Source organism: Atractosteus spatula, chromosome 3, assembly GCF_055471065.1.
Source record: "Atractosteus spatula isolate fAtrSpa1 chromosome 3, fAtrSpa1.hap1, whole genome shotgun sequence".
NCBI lineage: Eukaryota > Metazoa > Chordata > Actinopteri > Semionotiformes > Lepisosteidae > Atractosteus > Atractosteus spatula.
This window is the reverse complement of record NC_142708.1, coordinates 18502432-18529022: the sequence shown is the minus strand read 5'-3', so window position 1 is coordinate 18529022 and position 26591 is coordinate 18502432. Positions and strand designations below refer to the sequence as shown.

Sequence of the window (26591 nt, the reverse complement as noted above, 5' to 3'; positions counted from 1 at the left end):
AAATGAAGAAGCAAACAAAAAAAATATCTTTAGTCGCACAAGAACATCCAACCATCATGAGTTTCTGCTTATTCTGTTGACGGCCATGGTAAGCCATAGTTGTCCTGAGTACAGGGCAAGAAGCAGGACAGCTGTGCTCTGGAGGAGACACTTGTCTATTGAGGGGTCGTTGAACAAGGCAAGGGCTCGAATAGACAATATCTAGCTAAAATGTCTTTAGAAGGTGGAAACCAGAGTGCGAGATCTTAGTCTTCAAATCAGAGATCATATGGATTGTCTAGCTTGTATGTTTTTTTAGGAGCTAACTGATCATAGGGTCTCATCAAGCCACTTCTCGAAAAATGCAAAATAGCTCGGAAGCTTGCTCCAGACTCCCACAACCCTTCGTGTAAACAAATGCCTCCTGTCCACAAATTCAAATGCACTTCCCATTAGTGGTATCGATTACATTTCCCTTCAAAATGGATATCGACACGGGAAGAATATCCATGCCTAAGGAATCGAACCCAGGACCCCGAAGCTGTGAGGCAGCAGTGCCAACCGCCATGCCAGCACGCATTACGCAGAAACATTTAAAATAAAACAAAAGAGAAAATTCCTCATGAGAATTTCGTGATGAGCCCTTATGAACTTTTTTTCTCCTACAATTTAGTTCTGAGAACCATTCTTCATTAGGGTTTTACTCATGAGAAATTCTTCAAGTTGGGCCCTAATGTCCTTGGCAGCCATGTGTGAAGGCGGACAGTGTGAAAAAGCTGAACGCCGAGTGTGCATCTTTCACATGGGAACGTCGATATCTGTAAGACAAAAGAATCCCTGGGAAAGTGAGGGTGGGAAAGAGTGAAGAGGCACAGGGGGTGTTCAGCCTCCATGGGATCCAGATGCTGTCAGTCATGCCTCCCTGAGAAGACAGAATACTCACTGTTTCCAGCTTCTCTCTCATTTGCGTGACAGCTGTCATTACCCCAGCTTCCACTTGCCCGTCCCTCTGAAAAGCCATAAATTCACATCCTCACAAAGCAGAACAGGCATGGCATGTCTCTCTTTCCCTAGAGTTGTGTTAACATTAAGATTAAATAAACGTCCGAGCCCAATAACACTAACAAAATGAAGGAATATTACAAATATAAAAAACAAAATGACCCCTTATACTATAAATCTCTTTTTCTAACACTGCTTCAAATTAACTGCCGAACGAAATAAAAACAGAGGGGAGAGGGGAGTTCTGTGCCTCCAAGTTATACTGTGCTCACATCGAAAATGGCTATAGATCTCCAAACATCAAGACTAAAAAACAACTTCTTTACACGGTTTCTTGAAGGAATCCATTTCAACAACAACCCTTTTGGTAATGACTGGTGTATACATTGCAGAAGGTCTAAGTTTTCCCTATAGTGTAGAATTGGAATTTCTTTATTCAAATAAGTAAATCTATGAAATTGCAAGCCAAAGAAATGGCTTCAAAATGTCTTGTAAAGCACTATTTGAAAAGAAGGAAAAATGTTCTACACCATAACAATGGTTATGTTAGGCATATGGATGTGAAACCCAAAGCACCAGTCAATGCATACAGTACAGAAGACTAGAAAATGTGAAAAAGTGCATCGAAATGAGAACTTGGAGAGAAAGAGTTTCACTAGTATGATTTTTCTGTATATCCAATTACTTAAATTTTCATAATTTCCAAGGTATCTGCTTATATACAGTAATTTTCATAATTTTACAAATTAAGATAAGGAAAGCTTGTTCTGTCAAAATATACTACATGTCAGTGGTATCGAGGTAGTGGTATTCCACCAGGGCCTTAGCTTTAACACTGGGTACTGTGCATTTCCGAAGACCTAAGAAAGCCCTGGGCCACATTTCATCACTCCAAGTGGTATTTATATTTCATGGGAAAGGACTTGTACTGCCAGCCGTAAAACAAGAATCTCTTCTACATGCAGTAAATATTTGTACCTCAAGAATTTGTCTAGTGAGACAGTTGCCCCCGGTTTGGAAACGAAAAAGATTCTTCATGCCGAACAGCTCCCCTGAAAACCCTTCAGGTCCTTGCACTGCCTCAAAGTAGCGTTTGGCATTTTCATTGCCAACAACCGCACACTGGAGTTGCTATAAAACAAAGCAGAAGAAAACATGTTGTGCTAAGCAACCCCTGTTCACCTGAGTTTTTTAAAAAATGAAAGCGTACAACACTGTTAACATCAATGCAACGATGAAGTCAATAAATGTACCTGCTTATAAACCTGTCGTAGGTATATCACTTCTTCCACGGTGCCCAGAGATATTAATCTGAAGACCTTCACATCTCTGCATTGGCCTATGCGATAAGCCCTAATAAGAACAGATACACAGCTGTCAAAGCAATATTAGTCTTCAATGCAATTATATTTCCCTTCCAGAATACACAATAACCAAGTTAGATTAAAAGAAAAAAATGTAAAACTGCTTCTAGGCTAAGATGTTTACATTTCATTTTATGATGATGCATTCTGCTTTAAACAAACAGGCATGAGTCAGAATGGTTTTAAGTGTTTGTTTGCAAGATTTAGTTTTAAAATAGCATAAAGAAACACTGGGAAATGAAAGCTGCTGCTAGTGTTTCTGCCTTTTTTGTTGCAGTACGAACACTTGGAAAAAAATCCAACAAAGCTACAATAAATACACTTCCAGCAAAGTTCAGCAGCTCTCAGGGAAAATGAACAACAAATTCACAGATGATCTGCCACAAAATCCCTGATATTTATCCCGGACTATTTGTGCACCAGGGAAAGGGCACCTTCAAGGTACTTCAAACCTTACAAATTAGAAATAATGGTGCCTTAAGATCCACGGTGCTTTCTATGTGATGTAGAAAAACAAATAACCATAAACACTCAAAATAAAAACAATCTAAACTGATTTAGAATCTGGATGTACTCCTAGTTATCTGTGATGGTACTGACAAAGTGGCAAAAATAAACAGGCAACCTACATGCACATAAAAATTAAGGCATTTTAATAATTAAGTTCAAATAAGGTTCACATCAGAACTTTACTGGTTAATGCAGTGTCATCCACACATTAATTCCATTTATTATTAATTTTACACAATTGTGACAATTATGTATAACTTTATAGTTATCACTGTTTATTATTTTACATTTATATCTGTAGGGATGTTTCACTACACATTCATTCTGTGGATATGTAATAAAAATTTAATTTGCAGACATGTCCTGCGCAGAAAAATATTTTTGTACATTTGCACTTCTAATGTTATGTCGCCCAGCTGAGTGCTGGACACTGTTAGGATCATCATGATTCAGTCTGGAAAATAAGAACGATCAACAACAAAAAAAAGACTGAATTTTTTTTCTGTTCTTTCATGATATAACCTACAATTGTCAAACAAAGAATCCCAGTGTGGTCTCATGCAAACAGCAACTTGCACTGTATAGAAGTCAATAATGGAGCAAGGGGCAGAGTGTTAAAAGAAAACTTGCACTACGGCGATGAGTGCATTATATTTAATATCACTTAATCCCTTAGCAATAGCGTATGACTGCATTCACTTGTTTAGGACATTGAGTGGAAAATGCAAATGAAATCCATATTAACACAACCAGCAAATTAAGCGACTTAAAGTTTTGTCTATTCTATTATCTTTGCAAATGCAAAATCAGTGAAAATTTGGAAACATCTGTACTACATTCATATACAATTAAAATTAAACCAGATGAAAATATGCCATGAAAATATGCCAGTTGTGTGTAAACCTAATTATCTGGGAGGTATACACAAAGCACAATAAACAGACATACCAGAAGGACTTCAAACTGATTATTCCCGAAAGCCAGGACATTACACAGACTGATGCCTATACATTATACATAAACATTAAGTCAGAAGACCATGTATTTTCCAATTAGTTGTATTAAACATACGATGTTTTGTCAATCTGGTTTCCTGTTTAATTGATACAATTACTGTATGTAGGCGGGTGTTCTGCTTCTATAAATAACAATAAACAATTTTCCTCATCAGGATTCCAGTCTATATTGTTGACTGTTTTAAACTGGGGGTTAAGCTGCCATTTCTTAAACCGATTTCAAACGCTTCAGTGTCTTTTTATCACTATAACTGATGAATGTACAGTACGTCTTGATTCAACATATTGTTCTGCACATATTTCATATTGACTTTTACTCAATACAATTTCTGCCAAAGATACTTATGAACAGAGCATGTTTTTCTTTCTCGAAACAGGAATTATTTTAAGCAGTAACGAGGACATTGACTTGTTAGTTCATGAAGTTTCTTCAAACATTTGCAACACACATAAGCTTTTAGCACTGTAAAGTCCAACCACTGTAATGTCAATGGACTTAAGAAGGAAATGTGAAGATTTGTTACTCTGGCATTTTGACATTGAGGAAAGGATCCAAAATTTATAGAAGGACCAAGGAAACTAGACAAGCACTGAGCACTGTCCTGAGACTTACAATAAGCAGAGTATTGTGATAAAAAATATGCATAGACTAATACCTCAGTTGCTGCATATTATCACTGCAAACACCAAATACTATTTTGTATGGAGGAATTATTTGTCAATGTTTCAGTGGATATCATAATTACTTAATTAAAGGTGGTTGGATTACGGTGAATCCATTTTAAACCTTTGAAATCGATGTAAAAACATTTTCCACACAAACCATAAATAAATTAAGGTAACTACTTTCTAATTCAATTCTCAGTAGTACAGCAAATATCAATACATTTTATAAATACTATTTAGTCTTCAGAATTACATTCTAAAACAAAGTTAAAATTTAAAAAACAAGATACCAGATGAAAAGTATAAAGAAAAGTACAACATTTAGCACAAAACATTATGGATCATTAAAAAGGGAAACATTATTTTGGTTGTATGTTTTCCTGGTGACATCATTAAATAGAAACACTTAAAAGAAATGTTCTGAAAGTCAACCCAATTGAAGATACATGGAAGTGAATTGTAAACTGAGAACAGGAGACAGTTCTTTACGCAAAGGGTTGTAGGAGTCTGGAACAAGTTAGCCAGACATGTTGTTGAAGCTTGAGTCAATCAGCTGCTAACAGGCTAGATGAGCCGAATAGCCCCATGTCATTTGCAACCTTTTTTATGGTCTTATGAAAAGTGACATCCTGCTTTTCCACATTATTAGTAATAACAACTGCAACTGAACAAAAATAACATGGAAAACTTTCTATTATTTATATCATTTTTTGCTATCACTAACATGCTCAAGTTCATTTTACTCACTTTCATAAATTAATTTTGCTTTGAAGTCTGTGTGTTGCAAGCTATTGATCCAAGCCCTTTTTCTATATAGTTTCTTTATCACCACATACAGTCTGTAACCACTTACGAGGCTGAAAAGGGGTCTTTCCATTAACGTTTAAGTTTGTTTCTTTAAAGTATCAGTCTTTCACCACATGAGCAAATGTATATTGAATGGTAGAGGAATGAATGAATCCTAGAGGAACCAATATTTTATCAATAACTCCAATCCAGACTTTCTGCATATAGGCATTATTCTACATTGAATATCAATTAATCCCTAAGAAAACACAAGCTCTGAATTATTTTTGTCTGAAACAAATTGCCTCATATCATCTAAAACAAATATTAACAATAATTCCTTGCATTTGTATAGATCCGAGAGATTCCTTTATCATTAACCATATTTAATTATAAATTCATAAAAAACATATGTAGCTGATTTGATTTCCACTTCAATTCAAAAAGGTTTCGCTCTCAAACGAGCAAAAGAAGAACATGTTGAGTTCCAAACATGCCGCTAGAGCTTCAGCAGTAGTTTGTGAGGGAGTTTCTACTTTTCGTTACTGCTTCAGAGCATGTCCATTTGCTCACCTGTCAATCGCTTGGAGATCATTAGCAGGATTCCACGTTGGGTCAAACAGCACCACAACATTGGCTCCAACAAAATTTAGGCCTACCCCACCGGCCCTTGAACAAAGGTCAAAAGCGAAAAGAAAAGGTGAACACAGAAGTGGTGAAAATGATGAGACTGTTATAAGCGTTCTCTCAAAGGAAATACATGATGCTTTGTTTTGTAATAGAAAACGATTTTCCCATTCAGCAATATTCTTAAAAGTAGAACTTTAAACTGTTTATGAATAAAACCCATGTTCAGATATTGTTATGAAATAGCTGTAATGTCAAAACTTGTGTTCCCCGCCCTACTTCCACACAAATACCATCATATAACCTATGACCAAACAGGCCACTCTTCACCAGCCTTACATTGTGGACACAAGACAGATGTTGATGTCCTGGGTGCTATTGAACTCCTTCACTGTCCTGACTCTGTCGACTGATTTCGTATTTCCATCTAGCCTTCTGTATTCAATTCCTTCTGCCATGCAGTAGCTCTCTAGCACATCCAGGAGCTGTGAGAAAAAAGGTCCAAAATGCACAGGCATTATTAAAAAGTAAGTCGAGTAAGAAAGTCCACTTCCAACTGTTATTAAAATACTACTGCAAATAAAACCCTGTTATTACACTATTAACACAGGACACACACTAAACCATCATGCCAAACTATTATTAGTAATTCTATTTTGTTGTTAGAATTTAATTACATAGTTTGGCACCATGGTGCACAGTGTGCATCACAGCTCTTGGTCCTGGATTTCGGGATAGGATTCCTCGACCATGGCCAGAAATAAGCAGCTTTCTGATAACGGGTGGATGGAAATAAAATATTACTGTTGTTTGTATTACAGACTGGGAGGCTTTGATTTCAATACAGTTCATCACAAAGAAGTCCGCACCCCTCAGTATGTGTATGAGCCTGAAACATGTTCTTTCCAATTCCTCCATATCTACCTGCTGAACACTACTATATTTCTCTATGGGCAGAAGAAGCAGCAGTCATTTTAAAAAATAAACTACTCATTAGCACTTTGAAATAAATTGAAATTTTCTAAATGTTCCTATTTCAAACAGAAGAGTAAAGCATATTAAGGTTCGGAGCGTATATATTCGAGTTTATTTTCTGGCCGATGGACACATTTAAAATTAAGAACATATAAATCAGCAAAAAATATAATCATGGGGTTTTTCTAGGGTTTATTTATAGAAGATCTGTCTTTGTTAACTGGTACAACTTACTACAAAGCCAAATATTAATATACACAAAAGACATGTGTTGACAATAGATCTAATATGAAACAACTGAATTTTTCCAATTCCTCTGACATATGGTTCAGTTCTGTTAATATATACACTAAGCCAGGCTCATACAGATGGGGATCTGGCTGACATCTGCAGATGTACTTAACGCTCCATCACACTCTCAGGGCAGCACAAATTATTTGGCTGCAACCTCTCTGTATTTTTTGAAAGAGGGGTCAATGAATGGCAGGTCAAAGTGAACATCAATCTTACAAAGCTCACCTTGGTTGAGAGGGAGAAAAGGAGAACTTTGTCTTTGTTCATCAGGCAGTGATTTAGTAATTGCTGCAAAACCTAAAAAGGAAACAGGAAAATCTTGAATATCTCTGAAATGAAGTATTCTTGTCCTAAATTAAGCAATAAGGCCATTCTTCATGTCAGTATACACACATACTATGCAACGGCTTAGACAGAGCAAATCACTCATCTATAGGGAAGAGAATAATATATCCATTCTTCTTAACTGTATTCCCTAATTCACTAATACCTTAAAGTCCGTGAAGAGATAACTGTCTCCTCTTTATGATATATTACACTGAAGAAGGAGCCATCTAAATGTTACAGAAGACCAATCAGCCCCCTTTAATTGGGAAAACTGCATAACTGGGGAGGGTGTTTGTGCTCTAACAATTCAATTCAGAATACTTGAATATTGATTATGTTATTTCCTTTAAACAGTTACTTTCTTCTTCCAAAGTTTGGAAACATTTAAAAAACACACCTACGGACGCTGCGAGCGATATTTGCATAATCCCCAGGTTATAAATATCTTTTAGCACCCCTGTCCTCATTGAAAATGTGCTGCAGGCATAAATAAGGAAGATGTCTTATACATGCACAGGTAGTCAGAAAAGCAGAAATGAAGTTAACTGTTGTTGTGATTATATAATTATGATAGCTTTTCTATGCATTGAAGCCCGGGAAATAATGCAAAAGCATGTATTGTTTTTGGAGTAGATCTAATCCAAATATTCAGATGGGTACTGCTCTGTTTTGCTGTCTGGAAGACATACAGCTTTCTTAAACTTGTATAAAGGCGTACCTGCCAATAATCTCACCCTCAGTAGGTTCCTCTGATGGAGGAAAAAATAATCGTGTGAGGGCTGTATAACTGTAACCTTGTTATTTTCAAGAAAAGCATGTCCACATCTGGCAATGGGGAAAACTTTCACCAGTGTGTCCTGGAGCTCAAAGATTTCTATATATTCTCTAGCAATTTTATTAAATTTAACACTCCAGAGATAATAGTCATCGTAAAACCACACACGTGTGTACCATTGTCATCAATCCTGATTCAGTACTGGATGAAGGTTTGCTGACAACCAGAAATCTACAGGTTATACGTGTCTGTGTACCTAAATATTCTTGTGGGAAACTGAGTCAGTGTGTGTAGGCTGCAAGGGAACAAGTAAAGGGTGATTCCACTCTAACAGACAGAAAAGAGAAACAACATGTTTTGTGTTATTGGTGCGCCTGAAGAAGGATCTACAGCTGAAATGGAGTTTTTCTCTTTTCCATTTTTGGAAGTAATTGGAATTAACCTTAACGTTTTCCTTTAATATTCTCAAAGGTTTTATGTTAATATATTTATAAATGAATTGACATGGGCTACTTTATATAACAGTAAGCTACTAGGGGGTTACATTAATGTAGCAGTGTCTTAACATCTATGCAGTTGCCAAACACATTTACTACAAGGAAAACGTGATGGCTTATCACGTGATCATGAAATGCATAGGAGTACATTTCCATTGTTAATGTCACACATTTGATACACACCAAACCAACGAACTGTAGCTCTAATTAATTACATGTTTCTATACATCAAATGGCAGAATACATCTTACCATTTGAAAATGATCGATAAGAAAAACATCCACATTGAAAGAAAGGGCAGGCAATTCCACTTTGTAACACATTAACTGCTTCCTACCTAATATGTTGAAAGAGGGTGAATATTTACATCAAATCTGGTGAGGCTTATTCTTCATTATACAAAGCAATTGGAAGATTCTACGGATTTAAGTATGGATGTATCCATTTCAACCAAGCTGGTCAATGAGGCAAACTACAGAAAGAATCTTGGAACTTGAAAAGGTTTCGTTTTTGTAATGAACTTCCTTTGACGTACTGCATTTTTTAAAGCATGTATTACACCACACTCTTAGTGTATGACATCTCACTGGTATTATGTACCTTCATTTTCCCACTGTACTTTGGGTCAGAAATCGTTTCAAATGCAGCTTCTTTGCTCCGCTGTATAAAATCTGGAAATTTCTTAAACACGTCTTCGCAGATGTCATTCACATACTCCTCCTGGAAAGAAAAAAAAATACACATGTAAATTCATTAAAAATGGACTCAAGTAAGTTTTTCTCATTATTTCTGTTCACTCACCCAAAGAAAGTCATGTAAGACCAGATTATAAACATAGATATGTAAAACATTCGAGGAAATGCCACTTGGACAACAAAAATGATAAAAAAAAATTATTTAATATCTATAGCAGTGGCAAGTACACATATATCTTTGGGACACTTCACCAAATATGCTAAATAAAACATTTTATTTAAAAATAATTCATAGATGGAATAGACAGGAAAAATGAGTTCAGTCTAGTTAGAGATAAATATAAGTCTGCATACCTGCTGTTTACTGGTATTCCCTTTCGACTGCAGGAGGGCCACATGGTTTGCCACCTTTCTCAGAATTGTTAGGTAGCTGAAGTACAGAGCTCGCATAGAAACCCCCTTTCTGGTTTTCTGATGGCAAGGAATCACATAAAACAATCACGATGAAAATGTTTTTCTGTGCATTTTCATAAAAACAGACTTAACTGTCAACCTGCTGAGCTGCACTGCATATGTTACTCCATTTCTTTTGCCGTCTGTAGTGATGCGCGGGCCGGCTTTTTTTCACCCCGCACAAGCCCGCGGTCGTGAGAAACGAACCCGAGCCCGCCCGACCCATTCTAAAAACTTTTTTTTGAACCCGAGCTCGCCCGCGGTGTGAGTCAACCTGCGCATCACTACCCGTCTGCTCTGCCATGTCTGTCAAGACCAAATCTCCAGACATATCCCTGCCAATTTGTGGAATTAAAGCAAGAATCTGGTTAATGTAATTTTTTAGCAATAAACATTTTTTCCTGTTGTGTGCTATTGTTTTTATTTTCCGTACCCTGTATTGCAAGTGATACAAAACACCAGAATAAAAAAGGTAGCAGCCTTCAAACTTAAGCAACTTAAACTTCGTTTAACAAAGGACATGAGCTCTTCCTAGATCTGAAGATCTGTTCTCTGACTGTCTGTTCTTTTTACAGAACCTGGCAAGGAAACGTACTGCACACACCCCCAAATACATACAAGTCCACTACAGACACCTGGCTAGGAATTTGTCATTGACTCTCAGTGTGTTCATGTACAAAACCCTGATAAATACAATTTAAGAATTTAATGTTTCAAAACCTTAAAGCAACATCTTTTCCTCTGGAGCCCACTGTTGCAAGTGCATGGCCTTCCACTACTTAGCAACAGACTGACGTCTTCGGACTCCAAGACAGCCTGATAAACTGCCTGCTGGAACTCTGTCAATGAGCAGTACACAACCTAGGGGGAAGAAGATGAAATGATCCGAGAGCAAAGATAAAGGAGAGCAGGGAGTGTTGAAAAGTCTTAATTGTCTGAAACACAACTGCATTTCGTGGTAATTATTCTCAGCTCTCGTGCATGAATGAAACAGACTGAGCCAGTGAGCTAGTGAAACTCCATAACATTTCATGTGTCATTGTGTCATACCGGTCAGTGTCCTATCCGCCATTTAAGAACATTTCTTCTTTAAGATGAAATTCTTCCATGCCTAAGACAGGGGTGTAAAACACATAGCCTGCAGGCCCATGTCTGGCCCACTAAGCCCATTTGCTCAGCCCATGTGGCAGCTGTGGTCAGAGCCATTAATCAGGATTCACTTGGGGCCTCGTCTGAGCCTGCACAGGCCACACAGCAAACAGGCGCACTGGAGATTACTGGAGTAGTCTCGTGCACATGGTCTGCCTCTGTCCCGGGCTTGAAGTGGAAAAAAACCCAAAGTGCCGGTACCTTTTTTCCCCCCCATCTACAAAAACGTGATGTTGGTAAAATATTTCAAGGGAACAGGCCCAACTGAAAAGCCTTGTCTTTTGCTATGGGCTATAAAGATAGAAATTCGCCTCACTTCTTGGTGGATCTATCATTGTGATTTGAAAAAATCGTAATCAGTCATAATTCATCTCAGGAACATCAAAATAAATGGACAGGAAACATGCTTTTTTTGATTCATCATCTCTCGGTACTAATGTCCAAGATTAAAAAACATTAATTTACTAAATGTTTCAATATATAATTTTAATTAAAATATCGTAAATGTAAAAATATTCAATTTTACAAACCATAGCCTGAAATTTGCAGCATCTATTACAACAGCACAGATGACATACTTTAAACTGGGAACCGTTGTGTGCTGAGGAGCATGAGCTCAACCTTAAGATGGATAGTGTTCAGGATACCTGATGACAATTAGATGTATTTTGAATCATGATTAAAATTGTAATAACTAGAGTTATTAGGGAATTTATTTAGTTCCAAAAAGTGCTAAGTCTTAACAAGACTTGCCAAGAGTTAACTGCCGATATGCAAAATCAATAAGTCTGACATGCTTACTGAACAATACAGGTCCAGCACTGCCTCCATCTCTCTCTGGTGTTAGAGATCAATTTAAATAGCGGTGCTGCTGTTTGAAGATGTCACAGGTCTAGTTTGACAGGAGAAATGTCTTTGCACAAAAAGGGTGGAGAAAAAAGGACTCAGATGAGAACTGTACACACATTTCTTCAAAACTCCAGTCTGCAGTTATCAACATGCTGGCAAACTAATAAGAAAAAAAAACAGCTTTTACCAGTGGCCGGTTTCTCTTGATACTTACTCTATCATCTTTTTTAGGTAGCTGGTTACTAATGAGAGACTTGGTTCTTCTCAGAAACCACTGAGACAGCTTCTTTGCCAGCTTTCTGACAGCCTTCCTTCCTACAGCTAGCTCTCGCTTAGTTGCACTGTGCTTCTGCCCCTTTTCAATTGGGTCAGCAAACATCGACCTAAAATGGCTCAAGCTACCCAAACATCCTGGAAGGGCCCTAGAAAACAAAAACAAAGAGACGAGACTCTCAAAATATTATTTTTACACTACAGTTACTTGACAAAACAACAGTGTACCTTATGTTGCAACCAAAAAGAAGAGAGGAAGGAAAGCACAAAGTCTCCCTTCATCTGAAACAATGTTCTTGACTCCTTTAGTTTCATAGTGTTTATTAAACCACACTTATTTACCAACATTTTCTGAACTCTTACTCATCCTAGTGAGCAAGGGTAAAGATTCCCGATGGATTATAGTACTTTCCAATCGTACTTTCACACTGGTATGCCCAAACCAAGCCAAGCTGAACTGGAATCTTACCATGCTGCTCACCCTGTGCACGTTTCCAGTCTATACAAAGCTCAAGTCACCCTGCGAGAGTGATCTGTAGACACAGAAGAGGTGAGGATTTTGTGACACATTTGGGTGTTGGGTCAGTCACTAACTTCTTTCTTTTCCCTTCTCCTTCTGGTGAAATCGCACAACAGGGGATCTGCCCTCTATCTCCGGATAGAAGATGTTGACCAACCACTGGAAGCCTCTGCTACCTGGTTTTTAACTCTTCACCTGCCCACTTTGTTTTTCCCGCTGGTCAGCTGTCTGAGGGTAGCAGCTCATTCTCCATAGTTTTCTGGGGAATGTTGCTCCTGCAAGGATTTCAATCTAGCCTGAATCTACTGCTCCATTACAATCTGTATTGACTGAGAATTGAAGCTGAGGTCCTGCTCTGTGTTGTCTTTTCACATTTTGCTGAATGCAAATGAGAACCAACCATGGAACATGGAACAAGAAGACGAAAGTAAAGACAACCTGAAGCACCTAATGTAGAAAATGCTTAATGAGGTGTTCCAAGCATCTTTACTCTTTTTGCCACACCTTTGTGCCTTGAGGCAGACGGCCTGACTGATTCAGCCTTCCTGCTGTTCATTTTAAAGATCACAATATAAAGGATCACAGTCAAAATGATACTAAAACCTTTCATCAACATCCCAACTCTGTATACTGTATGTTTTCCAGAAACATACATAGAGTGACACGTTTCTTATGATGCACAGTATGCCACTGTGCATGACACTGTGCACTGTGCATCATCAGAAACTGTAACCAAGGAACTGCAAAGAAATATTATAATGGTTGAGCTTAAATTTATAGGATAACAATTAAGAAACAGTTTCTATTAACACAACAGATGTCCTACAAAATATTTTTGAACTGCAACTGTAATCTTTCTTCTGCTTACCAGTCCATTACACACCACAGCTCCTCCATGTTATTCTGGAGAATGGTCCCCGTCAGTCCCACTCGCACTGTGCACTTCAGTTCCTTCATTGCCTGCGTTATCTGTGAGTTGGGGTTTTTAATCTTGTGGGCCTCATCAACTATAACAGCAGACCAGTCAATGCTGTAAAAACAAATCATCCAGGTTATCACCACATGAGTATTTACTTGTACCACTGGATCGTCCTCTGCATGGTCATTCTGCATTTTCCTCAGTTCACTTCATTTTTTTCACAATATTCAAATATATCATTTGTTTATAATAATATTTGGGGCACATGCCTGTAACCTAAAAAATTTGTTGCACCTACATATAAGTGTTTTCCCAGTAAATGTAGCTGCAACATCAAGTTTCCGATCATGAATAATAAATCAAGTTGAATTTGTAAAAACTGCCTCTAGTTTGTGCCTTTATATGCAGTATACTGTATCTCTCACCTCACACACAGAAATCACACACAGAATTGAAAACATAGTGACTTATAGCAAGTAAAAACTTAAGTAATGGAACAGTCTGACTGCATTTTCTATGAGTCATACAGTAAGGTCTGATTTATTACAGTCATAATCACTAGATATTAAAACTGAATCCATGTAGGCTGAGGACTGAAAAAGTAAAAGGATGTATTTCATTGAATCTTTTTCTAATCATCTTTGCATTCAGAACGAGAAGAACTCACTCAAGACAGTACAAGGAAAACCAGACGTAACTGAAAGCAAAACACATTTTCTGAAATTACATGCAATTCTGGAACAAACTGTGGTAATCTTAGGGATTTCTGGAAAACAGCATCACTAGTTGTTGTTAACAACCTTTAGATATTAAAAGGTACAGTTTTTATGTTCTCTTTTAATTCTTATAAACAAAGTTGGAGAAAAATCAAGACACTACCTGTTAAAGTCATCTAGATACAGGCGGAGCGTCTCATATGTTGTCAAGGCAAACTCACACTTGCCTTTCTTCACTCGAGCAAGCTCTTCCTCTTTCTTTGTGCCGTGTAAGATGGTACCTCTGAAATAACCCCAAGTGTCAAACTCGTCTTTCCAGTTGTAGAGTAATGACAGTGGAGCCACAATTAGGAATATCTAAAATGAACCAAAATATCAATCATTACTTCAACAGCTAAAGGGTAACAGTTTATGACGAAGACGAGCACTGAAGAATTTTCTACTGCTGACCATATTATCTCTAACTTGAGCAACTTTGTCAAACTAGACGCTTATAGTATTATTTTTGAGTCTGCATACTCTATTTATTAACTAAACCAGCGGAGTTGCAACTCCTGAAACCTGCTATTATGCAGGGCTGGTGTTTTGCTCACATAACTATAAATAATCTGTATTTTTTTTTCCAGCTTCTCATTATATTCGAATAACATCTGTTGACAAATTTGTGGTCATTTTGTAAAAGATATTTAACATTAGGATGAATTATGAGTGTGTTTAAGGAAACAATCTTAAGTCCAAAAACTAAAATGACCACAGTAAGCTTCTAATCATTACTTTTTATTTTACCCATTTACTTTACAGTTCCTAAGCATTATTTTGGTCATATATAGAAGATATATTTTTGTCATATTCAAGGTATGCTTCTTACCTTTTTACTTTTCTGTGTTTTAGGCTTTTGTTCGTCAGATAACAGAAATTCCGGCACATTCTTCCCAATGTCTTCCCGTGTCCCTTTCTTGTGTAGCACAGCAGCCAAAAAGGAAATGACCTGAAATCACATGGCAAAGTACATTTTATAAACACCATAAGCCTTTGCATTAAATCTTCTTCATCTATGCAGTCCACTATGCATACAACAGAAAGAACAGCTGCAATGATTTTTTTAAATATTCACTGTGGAGAAATATGACTGATGTTTTTAAGGGCCGCATTTGAAACTTATACCATGCTCGCTCTAAAAGGAAGAAAAAAAAAACAGATGACCAATCTGTGTGAGTCTTCACAGAATTCCTTACCTGTATGGTTTTTCCGAGTCCCATATCATCTCCGAGAACACAGCCTCTGCCTTTCCTGTAGTGACTGTAAATGAACTTTACCCCCTCTCGTTGATAGTCTCGCAGGTATCTGTTGATAGTGTAAGGAATGCTGTCTCCATTTTCTGATAACTTATACGGTACAGCTGCACCAGGAAGTCTCCTGTTGTGGAAAAGGGGCTTTTCCAGGTCTCCATCTCCAAATACGGAAGTTCTTTTGCTTTTGTAAGGGAAAGGACTCTGAAGCACCCGCAGTTTTGTAACTGGCACAGTTTCTTCGTCATACTCAAAAAACGTCACCACTGCCACTGACTCGTCTTCATCAATCGAAACTAACTTCTTTATTGTCCCTTCACACAAACTCCCTTTGCTGGAGCAGGGAGCAAGGCACCTGTCTCCCACATGCCAGCTCAGCTCTAGGGAAAAGAGAATAACGAAAAGGAATATATGAATAACACACAGTTTTGATCAATGTGAACCAACTATACCATACCTGACCTCTTTGGCAAGTACAGCTTGTGAACATACAATGCAGCATTTACATTTTTGAATTAAGAATAATATGGTTACTCCATATAAAAAAAAGATTGTTTTCCAACCGTCTCAGATTTTGCTTTAAAAATTATCTTAGGATTTTGGGACCAGCTGAGTTAAAAAATGCTAGTTTTTATTTTAAAAAAAGAGAGAACCTCTTTAAGTTGTTGACCTTGTAAACGGGTAACCTAAAGCAAAAAGGTGACCTTGACCACAAAAATCCTCTTTAATTCATTTTGGCAAGTTGCCAGATGAGGGGGTAAGCGATTAGATTTATTCAAAATTCATCCCAAACCTTTACCCTATACTGAATGCAAGTCCAACAAAGTTAATATTTATAATCAATAATTCCTTACACATTTATAGCACTTTTTCTGGACACCGTACTCAAAGCACTTTACAGGTAGTGGGGACTCCCCTCCATCACCACCAATGTGCAGCCCCACCTGGATGATGCGACGGCAGCCATAGCGCGCCAGAACACTCATCACACATCAGCTATCAGTGGGGAGGAGAACAGAATGATGAAGCCAGTTCATAGATGGGGATTATTAGGAGACCATGATTGGTAAAGGCCAATGGGAAATTTGGCCAGGACACCAGTGTAACACTCATGCACTTTTTCGAGAAACGCCCTGGGATTTTTAATGACCACAGAGAGTCAGGACCTCGGTTTTACGTCTCATCTGAAGGACGGCGCCTTTTTACAGTATAATGTCCCTGTCACTATATTGAGGCATTAGGACCCACACAGATTACAGAGTGAGTGCCCCCTGCTGGTCCCACTAAAGGTCTTCCAGCAGCAACCTTAGCTTTTCCCAGGAGGTCTCCCATCCAAGTACTCATATCAAATGTGCCATCATAACAAAGAAATCTAGGCCTCACACACAAGTTTACAACCCATCAGCTCCAAGTGAACTTTGCTAATAAAATCCAAACCAATGCCATGGCTCCAGCTGCAAGAGAATGGCCCAGTAATAACATTTATTTTAAAATTGCTAAATATTGACAGCTGAGTCTGATTGAACTTGGTTGTCATTCCCCCCGAACGTTCTTTATAAACTCCGTTTAGAAGACACAGTCGTTTGTAAATCTTCTCTCCTCCATCTCATTCCCGAGTCTTTACCCAGTTTGAAGGGACCAGCTATGTGACAAAGCCAGGAGCACTCCCGGCACCTCCTCCAAAACCTCTCATGCATACTACATCTGCAAATCCAACACTATTTCCTCCTGCCTTGCAAGTAGTGCTGGGCGATAATTCGATAACGATGATTAGCGCGATATAATTTTCCGCGATATATTTTTAACAAAAGTTCGATAAATATTCGATATATATATATGTTTATGCTTTGCGCAAAATACTGCGCGAGTGCGAGTGCGCGTTGCAGACCGGGCAGCGAACTTGGTGTTGTTTACCCACACGGTGGTGGCTGACAGGATTGTAGAGTGGAGAAAAGAGCGACACTGAAGCAAATGTAGTGCTGCCAACGACCAGCTCGAAGGACGATGACGTCGTCGACAGAAAAGGTCATTCAACTTCGGTAATTTGGAGATATTTTGGCTTTTTACGATCAGACATAAAACAGAGCACTTTAAACATTGCAGTCTGTCTGAGCCATCTTCTATGCGTGTTTTATCACACTGCAGTATTTCATTTTTCTATTAAGATATTTATTTTTAAAATTTTACTCATGCATATTTTGACATAAAAAAGACTTGAATACTCTCTATCTCAGATTTGTTTAATGTTTCTGCTGTTTGGCAAGTGTTTGTTGTGTTCTTAAAATAAAGAGTTGTTTAATTTACCAATTAACTGTCTGGTTTCTTCAACTTTCACTCAGGAGAAAAAATCTGCCTTTAAACTTGAAAGAAATAATGATTTGACATTTATCGTGATAATTATCGATATTGACTGATATGAAAAATGTTATCGTGATAATGTTTTTGGCCATATCGCCCAGCCCTACTTGCAAGCTATAAACTGTCTTCATAAACACCACCTTCAGCCAACTGGTCTACTGCATGTCCGAACTTCAAGTGCAATGTAATATAAGTCGTGGTTTCCCATACTATATGTCAGGCAGTACGATGTGCCTCTGAGCCCTCACTAGCTCAGGTGGTAGAGCATGAGACTCCTAATCTCAGGGTAGTGGGTTTGTGTCCCATGTTGGGCACAAGGTTCTCTAATAACCCACACTGGGCAGCAGCAGTATGGGGCGGTGTTGGCGGCAGAGGCTCACATATCTGTGACAACAGCAACAACACTCGCACTATCTGTGTGGAAGAAAGGCCTGGCAATCTACTTCTGTATCTTGCCATGAAAACTCTATAGTGACAGTGGAACTGTCCATAGAGTTGCCATGAGTCTTACCAACTCAATGGCACTCAACCATCACCACCACTATTTGTCTCATGCTGTATTCTTGCATTTTATTAGTAAATTTACTAGGTACTTTTGAAATATCTTCATGTCATCATAAACCTATTAACAGTAAGCTTGGAAAAGGTGTCATGTGAATGGATAGAGTAATAGACTCAGGAAATCTTTCATTCCCTTTGCAATCTCACTCTCCACCAATGTAAAGTGCTCCTCTTATCTCCTGAAACACTGCTAGACAGTCTTCTTTACTGGTAACCTTTGTCTGTCTTTGTTGTATCGGACCGTGCTGTAAAACGAATTTCCCCTGTGGTATAATAAAGCTTGAACCGAATCATGTTTCACTGACATCTTTGTTTTGCTACATGTTGGTTGCTCTATTATGCTGGATTGTAGTCGGGCCCTCCTGCTGTGGTTTCTCCTACTGTTCCTGTAGATCATTGCAGTTTTTTTAACATGGAGTTAAAACGTGGTGTTGGCGCAGACTATAATTATACCATACTACATAGAAGTGAAATTTTGTATAACAAATACCTGTGAGGTTAAAATCACTACGGATAACAACTTACCTGTTTTGTCAGACTGGGGTGGCAATCCTGACGCCATTTCAGCATCACGACTTCGGCACCAGGAGTACAGTGATGTCCAATACCATAAAGGATTACATGTTGCTATCGAGTCAGAAATGCCAAAATGTCGTAAAATCAGAAACTGCAGAATGCTTAGTGAACATTATAAATCTTTGAGACGCATATGTTCTGGCCCATGACGCCATTCTTTACAACCCCTAACCAACCTAAATTACTGCATTAGACACATTAGTTAAGCTCCTGGTTATTATCATTCGGGATTATTATTATACGGATCGTAATTATAAATATACGGATCTTACATAAGAGCGCCCATCGTCAAGAACATCCAGCAAAACTAAAATTCAAAAAGCAATAGTCTAATGTAGTCAGATACGACCACATAATTGTAAAACGTCTAATGTTCAGAGATGCGTAACTACGACGAAAAAGGCACAACGCTGTGATCGCATGTGTGCATTTCAGAACCCGTGTCCAGCATTTAACAGCACACTAAAAAAAAACACAATTACAATATTTTTACGAATATTCTTTGCACCAATACACACTCCTATCTGTATCCGCCTTGACTCGCAATTGGTAGAAGCACTACAGTGAGTAAGTAAATGTATCTTTAATTTCATATTTTCGACATCGCGGGAGGTAGTTTCGACAGAATACAGTAAAGTACTGTAAATTGTGTGATAAAAATAATACTCATATAATACTATATAAAATACTCATAAATTAATGCTTACATCGGTGAAATTTTAGACGGTCTTAGAGTTTTAATTTCTTATTTCCCCCCATATTTTCCCTTTATGGTATTACAAGGATGATAAATGTATGTTCGGGATGGATTGCCATCCGTCTAATATTAATATGAAAGTCAAATTAATTTTAAAATATATTTTATACACTATTGTTCTTTTTCGGTGGAAACAGCATAAAACAATAACGGTGTTGTGAATTCTCGTTTGTTTGAAAATGAACCAAATATTTTGTCATTCTTTTCGGTAAACAATGCGTTGTAAAGTTCGATTTTAGTATAGGCTGCGTATTCTGCATCTTAAAATTGAATCGCTGTAAATGGTGCATGGAAAGTTAAAAGTAAATTTAGATAACTTTTCCAGACCATCAGAATTTGTGTTGGACCTTCCAAAGAAACTAGCAAAGCGGGTGGAATTGACGCACGTCTTTCTATGAAGTCCGGCAGCGACAGAAACTGCAATCCCTGTGATCTATTGGTTCATTATTTAGCAAAAATCAACGTTCGTAAGGGTTCATGTGTTCAATAATTTTACTTCCTTTTGATCTGACACGCTAAATTAGACATGCTGTAAAAAGCAAACGTACACAGCTCATTCCCATACACATTTTATGTCACGTTATTCATTATATTGTCAGTGTCATTTAATTGCAAAGTCTCACTCCCATCATAACCCCTTAATGCACAGGAGATTATTCATTCATTTTCGTTGTTTCTGACAAGGATATTATCATGTGCAACTGATTGATGGATGGATGGATTGATTAATTGATGGATTGATTAATTAAATATCCAGGGAAGATATTTTACATGCTGTATATATTTTTTTGTCTTTTTCTGTATGTTTTCGAGCTGATTAAAAGACAACAATCATGTTTTAAAACCATGTAAACTTTAACCTAATTCAATCTAATGAAACAATGTAATTCAACCAGTTTTATGTCTAACCTTATGTGTCAGATACAAGAAAGATAAACTTTAGATGAGCGAAGAATTATTCTGTGGCTTAACCTTCGAAAACCTCCATTATTGACTCTCCACATTTAAACACTTGAACAATGTGAGAAATCTCATTTAGACTGACACAATGTTTGATATAAAAGCTACTAAGTTATTATATTTCAGTGCAATATGCCCTAACCAATTGAATGCAAGTACTCAGTTATGAGCATTTATCTTATGTTGCATAAAAATGAAAAATATATATATCAGACTTCTCTCCCCTCAAGTGATACAACAGAGATCATCCTAGCTAAGCAAGCAGTGCATTTAATTGCACATATTCAAAGAACATGTAGTATTCTCCTTCTAATTTGAGCATATATTGTACTGTAGCGCTTTTGGTTCACTTTTTCAAGATTTCCCTTTAGCTCAGCTGGCTGGGTCCCTGTTGAGTGACGCCGGAGGCCCGGGTTCGAGTCCCCAGTGGTGGGGGGGCTGGCTTGAGGTGGCAGCGGCGAGGGGGCATACCCATGTGAACCCGAGAGCGCTACAGTACCAATCTGCAACATCTTTTCTTAGTATGTGGAGGCCCATATTATATCACTCAAGATGTTGCACATCTATAAATGCAAACCAGTAAAAATGTGGTATTACAGCTCAGGGTTTTAAACACATTGATCTGCACAAGGTAGAAGCCTTTGCATCAGGATGATTTTCAGTGTTAATTCATTGTTTCTGGGCTGAAGACCTGTTTTGGTCTTCGGATCTTCAGCTAGCTGTTAGTACAGTATAAATGTTCCCCACCTTCTTCCACCTGAGTTGCAACAGGGCTGGAATATGAAAGTGCCTGGTTTGTCTTCACCTTTAAATTAAAGGTTATTCCTTTTCTACCAGAGTGTTCTGTTGGCAGTAATGCTTGGATATATGTTTGTTCATTTAGCCTAGTTTACAGAGGTTGTTTTTTACAAGTGCTTATGGTGTTTACACTGTTAAAACTTTTACACTTGTTTTTTTTTCTTATTCAAGACTTTACATTGCTTTTATTCCCTTACTTTATAAAAAGGCACAATAACCCATTTGTTAAAACCTTTCTAACTGTTTGTTATTCTTCGGATCTTCCAACAAATTTACTGAAAGTATGCAATTTATCATCTGCAGTGTCTGCTGTTTCAGCCTTTGAATGGGACAGATGATATAACAGAGGTTATGCTCCTAAGAAACACCTCAAGGTTCCTGCCTCATGTTTCTGTGAAAGAACAAGTCTGTTTCTCTGTGCACTGCCACCCTGACTGAGGAGGTCTTTATGTCCAGGTGTAAGTTACCAGTGAGTGGATGAAATCGGATTTGCAGCTGTAACAGATCAAAAAGCTGTTAAAGTAAACTTCATTCAAACAGCTATTTGCTCTTGTTATTCCTTTTTAAATAAATAGAATAATCTTGTTTGGCTGTTAAACAGCAACCACAAAATCACTAAAGAGTGTATCAACCCATTAATCTGCATGCAGAATTTTCAGTGACTTACACTAAATGCTGCCATTATTCATACATCACAGCTAGCAACAAGATCCAATATTTATTATACAAGTGTTTAGTTGCTTTGTTTTGCAATCCAAGAGGTGCCTAATAAATATCAGATGTTTAAAACAAAGGGTAATATCTAAAACTGATATAAAACTGCCAAAAAAGAAACCAGGAATTGTATTGTCAAGGTAAGAATTGCTGCAGCGCAGTTAAGCACAAATTGAAAATACAGTAACGCAAAATACATAGAACTCGTGGATGAAACATAAACCTTGAAAAAGTGTACTTTTATGTTTTGAAAAGGTCTGCTCCTGCCACTCGTTGACTACACTGCCACCCCAATGAATACTGTATGCTTTATTATTGTCAATCAATTCTTGAATACCAAATATTCTTCAAGCATGCGACCAGTTACCCTGTAGAAGTTTGCTTAGAAGCTGTAGTAAATAAACATATGATTACAGCTCCAACATTGCATTCTATGGGAGGGTCATTTAATAGTAAAAACATAACTAGCTGCACTGTTGTGACACAAGTGAGACCTGGTGCATGAACAAGACAGTAATGTAAATAGAGGTTAGCAGCTCATGTAGCTGCAAGGTTGCACGTTCAAATAACAGTATCCTAACAGTCAAATAAATAATAATTATTATTATTACACTTTGCAATAAAGCTAGATGATACATTCCTACAGGTACGTGCATGTCTGAGGCCCATATCTTTTGACAATGCTTGGGAAGTACTTGATTTTTGTCCTCTGATATCTCTTTAATGGATTGCACGATGCAGTAATTAATCTAGTAAACCTGAATATAGACCATATTTTGCAAGAAAACGTACAGCTGGATAAAGCTGTTAATTACTGGCATCTGCCATGAATAAGCACGATTGTATAATAAGTACAATTTCTTCAAGAGAAATAAGCATAGTTTTGAAAATAACAAATCAAAATCTGAAGAACATTATGACTTAAAGATGTTTTTGCAACCATAAAACTGAACATGGATCTTCATTGCAGTATTTTGTATGATTTTCATTATATCATTTTAGTTTTACATAAACCTCAACTTGTTTGTGGACTCGTATCAGTAGAGACAGTGATTCCAATGTGTTTAAAATGGGAAAATTAGACATTTTTTTAGTCATTTGCAGAATACGAACACTCTGTTATGTGAAAATGTTCCCAATGGGACATTCACATTGTAGCAATACTGTTTATTGAACATTACTTGTTGTATATTTTATGAGCATACAATCCTAATAATGACATTTCTCACAGGAAGAGAAATAGAAAAAAATTAATTAATTTCCTTGCAAAAAATCTCTTTGCAAAGTAAAAAAAAATGAATTCTGAATTCTAAGACTTTAATAATTCCATGAATTAAGTCTTGGCATCGAGCCATTATAGGTACTCCAATTCAGGATGTATTGTTTTATTTCCTAATCGTGTAGAATGTAAATTATAACATTTAAAATATGTTCAGAAATGACATGCACTTCCTTATATTATTCGGTAAAAAGTGCTTTTACATTGACATTATTGACACCTAGGTAGTTTTGTAAAAGGACCTACAACTTTTGAAGTAGTTCTATTGTGAAAACAAAATTGAAGAAAAATTGTTTGGGTTAGAATCTGTAAAAGGTTTTTTTTTTTTAATTATGAAACACAAAACTGAGCATCAAATGACAGAAACACAAACAACAAAAAATAATCTTTTCCTCCCTTAATTCCAAAATCTAAAATTCCCAACCAAAATATTTAGCTCTACTGTAAGCTACTAGTTTCACACAGAAGTGGAGGTGTTTGTCCATGACTATAATTGTAGCACACCATTCTTTAGCAGTGAAAATTAATACAAGTAGTTCTGTTCTTATTTTCACAATGTTTGGTTAACACCAAATATCTTATTTATCGATGATAATCTGGTAAAACTTTAGGAAATTATTAGTTCCATGAGAGAGCTAGTATGCTATTCTATGCCGTATGTAAACAGTTTGACATCAGTGTTTTGACTTCTTTATGAGAACATCTGCAACAGCTGCTCAAATCGAATTCTCTTTGGAAAATAAAAACAGAAAGTTCCATTTTTATGTGTCAATGTACCATGCCAAGGCGCACGGCTTCATTTGGCATGCTACGTAATTTAAAAAACAGAATTTAAACTCTTTTAACATTCAACCATGTTTACATCCTGCTTCTCACGGTGGCCCTCGTCTTTCATTTTTATAAGATCAGTAGGCGTGAGAGAGGCACGCACTTCATATGCTTTTATTTATTCTCCAGTTTTAACTGCTGATTTTGTTCGGTTTCTCTTACACTACTTTTTTCTTTTAAAAAAAGGGCCGTCGGTAATTAAAAATGCTTTCCCCACTGCTGGTTATGTGAATTGATCTCAGCTATATACCAAAATGTAATCTCGTTACATGACAAACAGGATAAGGTCAGAACAATTTTAATAAGGTTGGCTTTTATTTATTTTAGAACGCAAGACAAAAAACGTAATTCACAAGGTTAATTTAGAGCTTTAAATAGGTTTATGCTACACATTAATGTCAATTGGACAAAGACTGATTTCAAGGCTGATGTTTCTACACAGACGTTTTAATGCAGTTTCCCATTCTTGGTCCTAGAGTAACTGCTGTGTTGACTGAGGTTCCAGTTCCATCTGAACTCTTAAAACATTAAGCTCTTTTTATACTTAATCGAACCATGTGTCACAAGCGACAAAAAGATGCATACAATTTGTTGTATAACTGTTGTTGTCGCGGACAGCTTGATTACTTTTTTACTCACATGGAATTTGAATTAGGAATTACAGTGGAATTCTGGAAACAAAAAATAATAGTACTAATTTTTGTGAATTACCAGCGACTTGAATGGAGAACAAAGAGTCACATTAATGTACACCTAAGGGGGGGCATAGTGGGGCAGTGGTTAGTATTGCTGCCTCAGAGCGCTGGGGCCCTGGGTTCAATTCTGGATCTTGGGTGTTGTCTGTCTGGGGTTTGTATGTTCTCCCTGTCTTGGCATGGGTTTCCTCTGCGTGGTCTGGTTTCCTCCCACAATCCAAAAACATGTCTCTGTTTTGTATGTCTGCCCTGCGATGGACCAGCGTCCCGTCCAGGGTGTATCCCGCTTTGCGCCTGATGCTTGCTGGGATAGACTCCAGCTCCCCGGTGACCCTAAAGTGGAAGTAGAGGCGAGAAAATGGACAGACGTGCATCTGTAATGCGTGTGCTTGATCACACCTGAATTCATGGTTTTTTAAGAGCTAAGTGGAAGGCTAGGTAACGTGTTTGACTTTTTAAACACCTTGTTGAGTTTGGGAGTCGTGGCAAGATTGGCCTCTCTTCTCTGGAACTGTGTGATTCCAGTGGGTCTGGACCTCAGGCGAACTGATGGAAAGAAGTGTCACCACCTTTACTAAATACATTTTCATTATATTATTCTGACTGGATTTATGGAAATGTCACTTTAGATTGTCGTTATAGAATATAACGTCCATCCAGGTGGGGCTGCACATCGGTGGTGGTGGAGGGGAGTCCCCATTACCTGTAAAGTGCTTGGAGTGGAGTGTCCAGAAAAGTGCTATATAAGTGTAAGGAATTATTATTATGATTATTATTCTTAAATGATTTTTGTGGTACTTCCTTCTCATGTATGGAAGGTATTGGTTGATGTGCCCATTTCTGTCATCATGACCATCTGATTGGCTTATTTTGGTGGTGGCATTGGCACAAGAGAGATAATTCATATGCTGTACTCGGGAAGAAGTCACATCTCCTTTGATCATTTCCATGAAATGTGGTGAGAAGAAAGGTTTCAACGTGTTTAAATTTGCTGTTCCCCTGCAGCTTCCTAAAGAACTTGTTTCACAATTAATAATGTGCAAACACGGGTGAGAACTATGCAGTCAAACACCAGAGTAAGTGTTCTTGCAGGGGCCCATTGGTTAAATTCGACCAAGTAATTGCAATAATAAACCTATGTGAGAAGAGAGCTGTGAATCCCAACATCTGGCACAGCTTGCATGTTAATGTATCATGTCGTTCTACACTTTAAGCACTGAAATGATTTTAATACTTCAAGCTGTTCTTCAGAGTTTGATGAGGTAAATTTAAGAAATTCAGCTGGAATAAAACACAACAGACCCAACATCTGGAACTGGGATGCTAGCCACTGAGGAGAAGGGCTACTTCTGTGGCTCAGAAAACTGTGTTGAAAGAACCAATT

At 37.5% G+C, this 26591-nt stretch overlaps 1 protein-coding gene and 1 long non-coding RNA gene across 3 annotated transcripts in view; one reads left to right on the top strand and one right to left on the bottom strand.

Annotated features, from left to right (window-relative positions):
• LOC148837529 (uncharacterized) overlaps positions 1 to 13618 on the top strand; it is a 41277-nt gene extending 27659 nt beyond the window's left edge. Inside the window, exon 3 of the long non-coding RNA XR_016090881.1 lies at positions 12874 to 13618. This is a non-coding gene — a long non-coding RNA (uncharacterized LOC148837529). The remainder of the gene's footprint in view (positions 1 to 12873) is intronic.
• ercc6l2 (excision repair cross-complementation group 6-like 2) overlaps positions 1 to 19707 on the bottom strand; it is a 29122-nt gene extending 9415 nt beyond the window's left edge. For both annotated transcript variants that reach the window (XM_088912269.1, XM_088912270.1), the window contains exons 1-15: positions 19126 to 19707; positions 15628 to 16061; positions 15261 to 15380; positions 14556 to 14749; positions 13626 to 13787; positions 12179 to 12386; positions 10687 to 10827; positions 9868 to 9984; positions 9419 to 9538; positions 7445 to 7516; positions 6290 to 6435; positions 5897 to 5992; positions 2235 to 2334; positions 1960 to 2112; positions 923 to 988 (exon numbers count right to left, since the gene is read on the bottom strand). In XM_088912269.1, the coding sequence (XP_088768395.1) occupies positions 923 to 988; positions 1960 to 2112; positions 2235 to 2334; positions 5897 to 5992; positions 6290 to 6435; positions 7445 to 7516; positions 9419 to 9538; positions 9868 to 9984; positions 10687 to 10827; positions 12179 to 12386; positions 13626 to 13787; positions 14556 to 14749; positions 15261 to 15380; positions 15628 to 16061; positions 19126 to 19162 (2166 nt within the window). In that variant the 5' untranslated portion in view covers positions 19163 to 19707. The remainder of the gene's footprint in view (positions 1 to 922; positions 989 to 1959; positions 2113 to 2234; positions 2335 to 5896; positions 5993 to 6289; positions 6436 to 7444; positions 7517 to 9418; positions 9539 to 9867; positions 9985 to 10686; positions 10828 to 12178; positions 12387 to 13625; positions 13788 to 14555; positions 14750 to 15260; positions 15381 to 15627; positions 16062 to 19125) is intronic.
• Positions 19708 to 26591: the final 6884 nt, after the last annotated feature.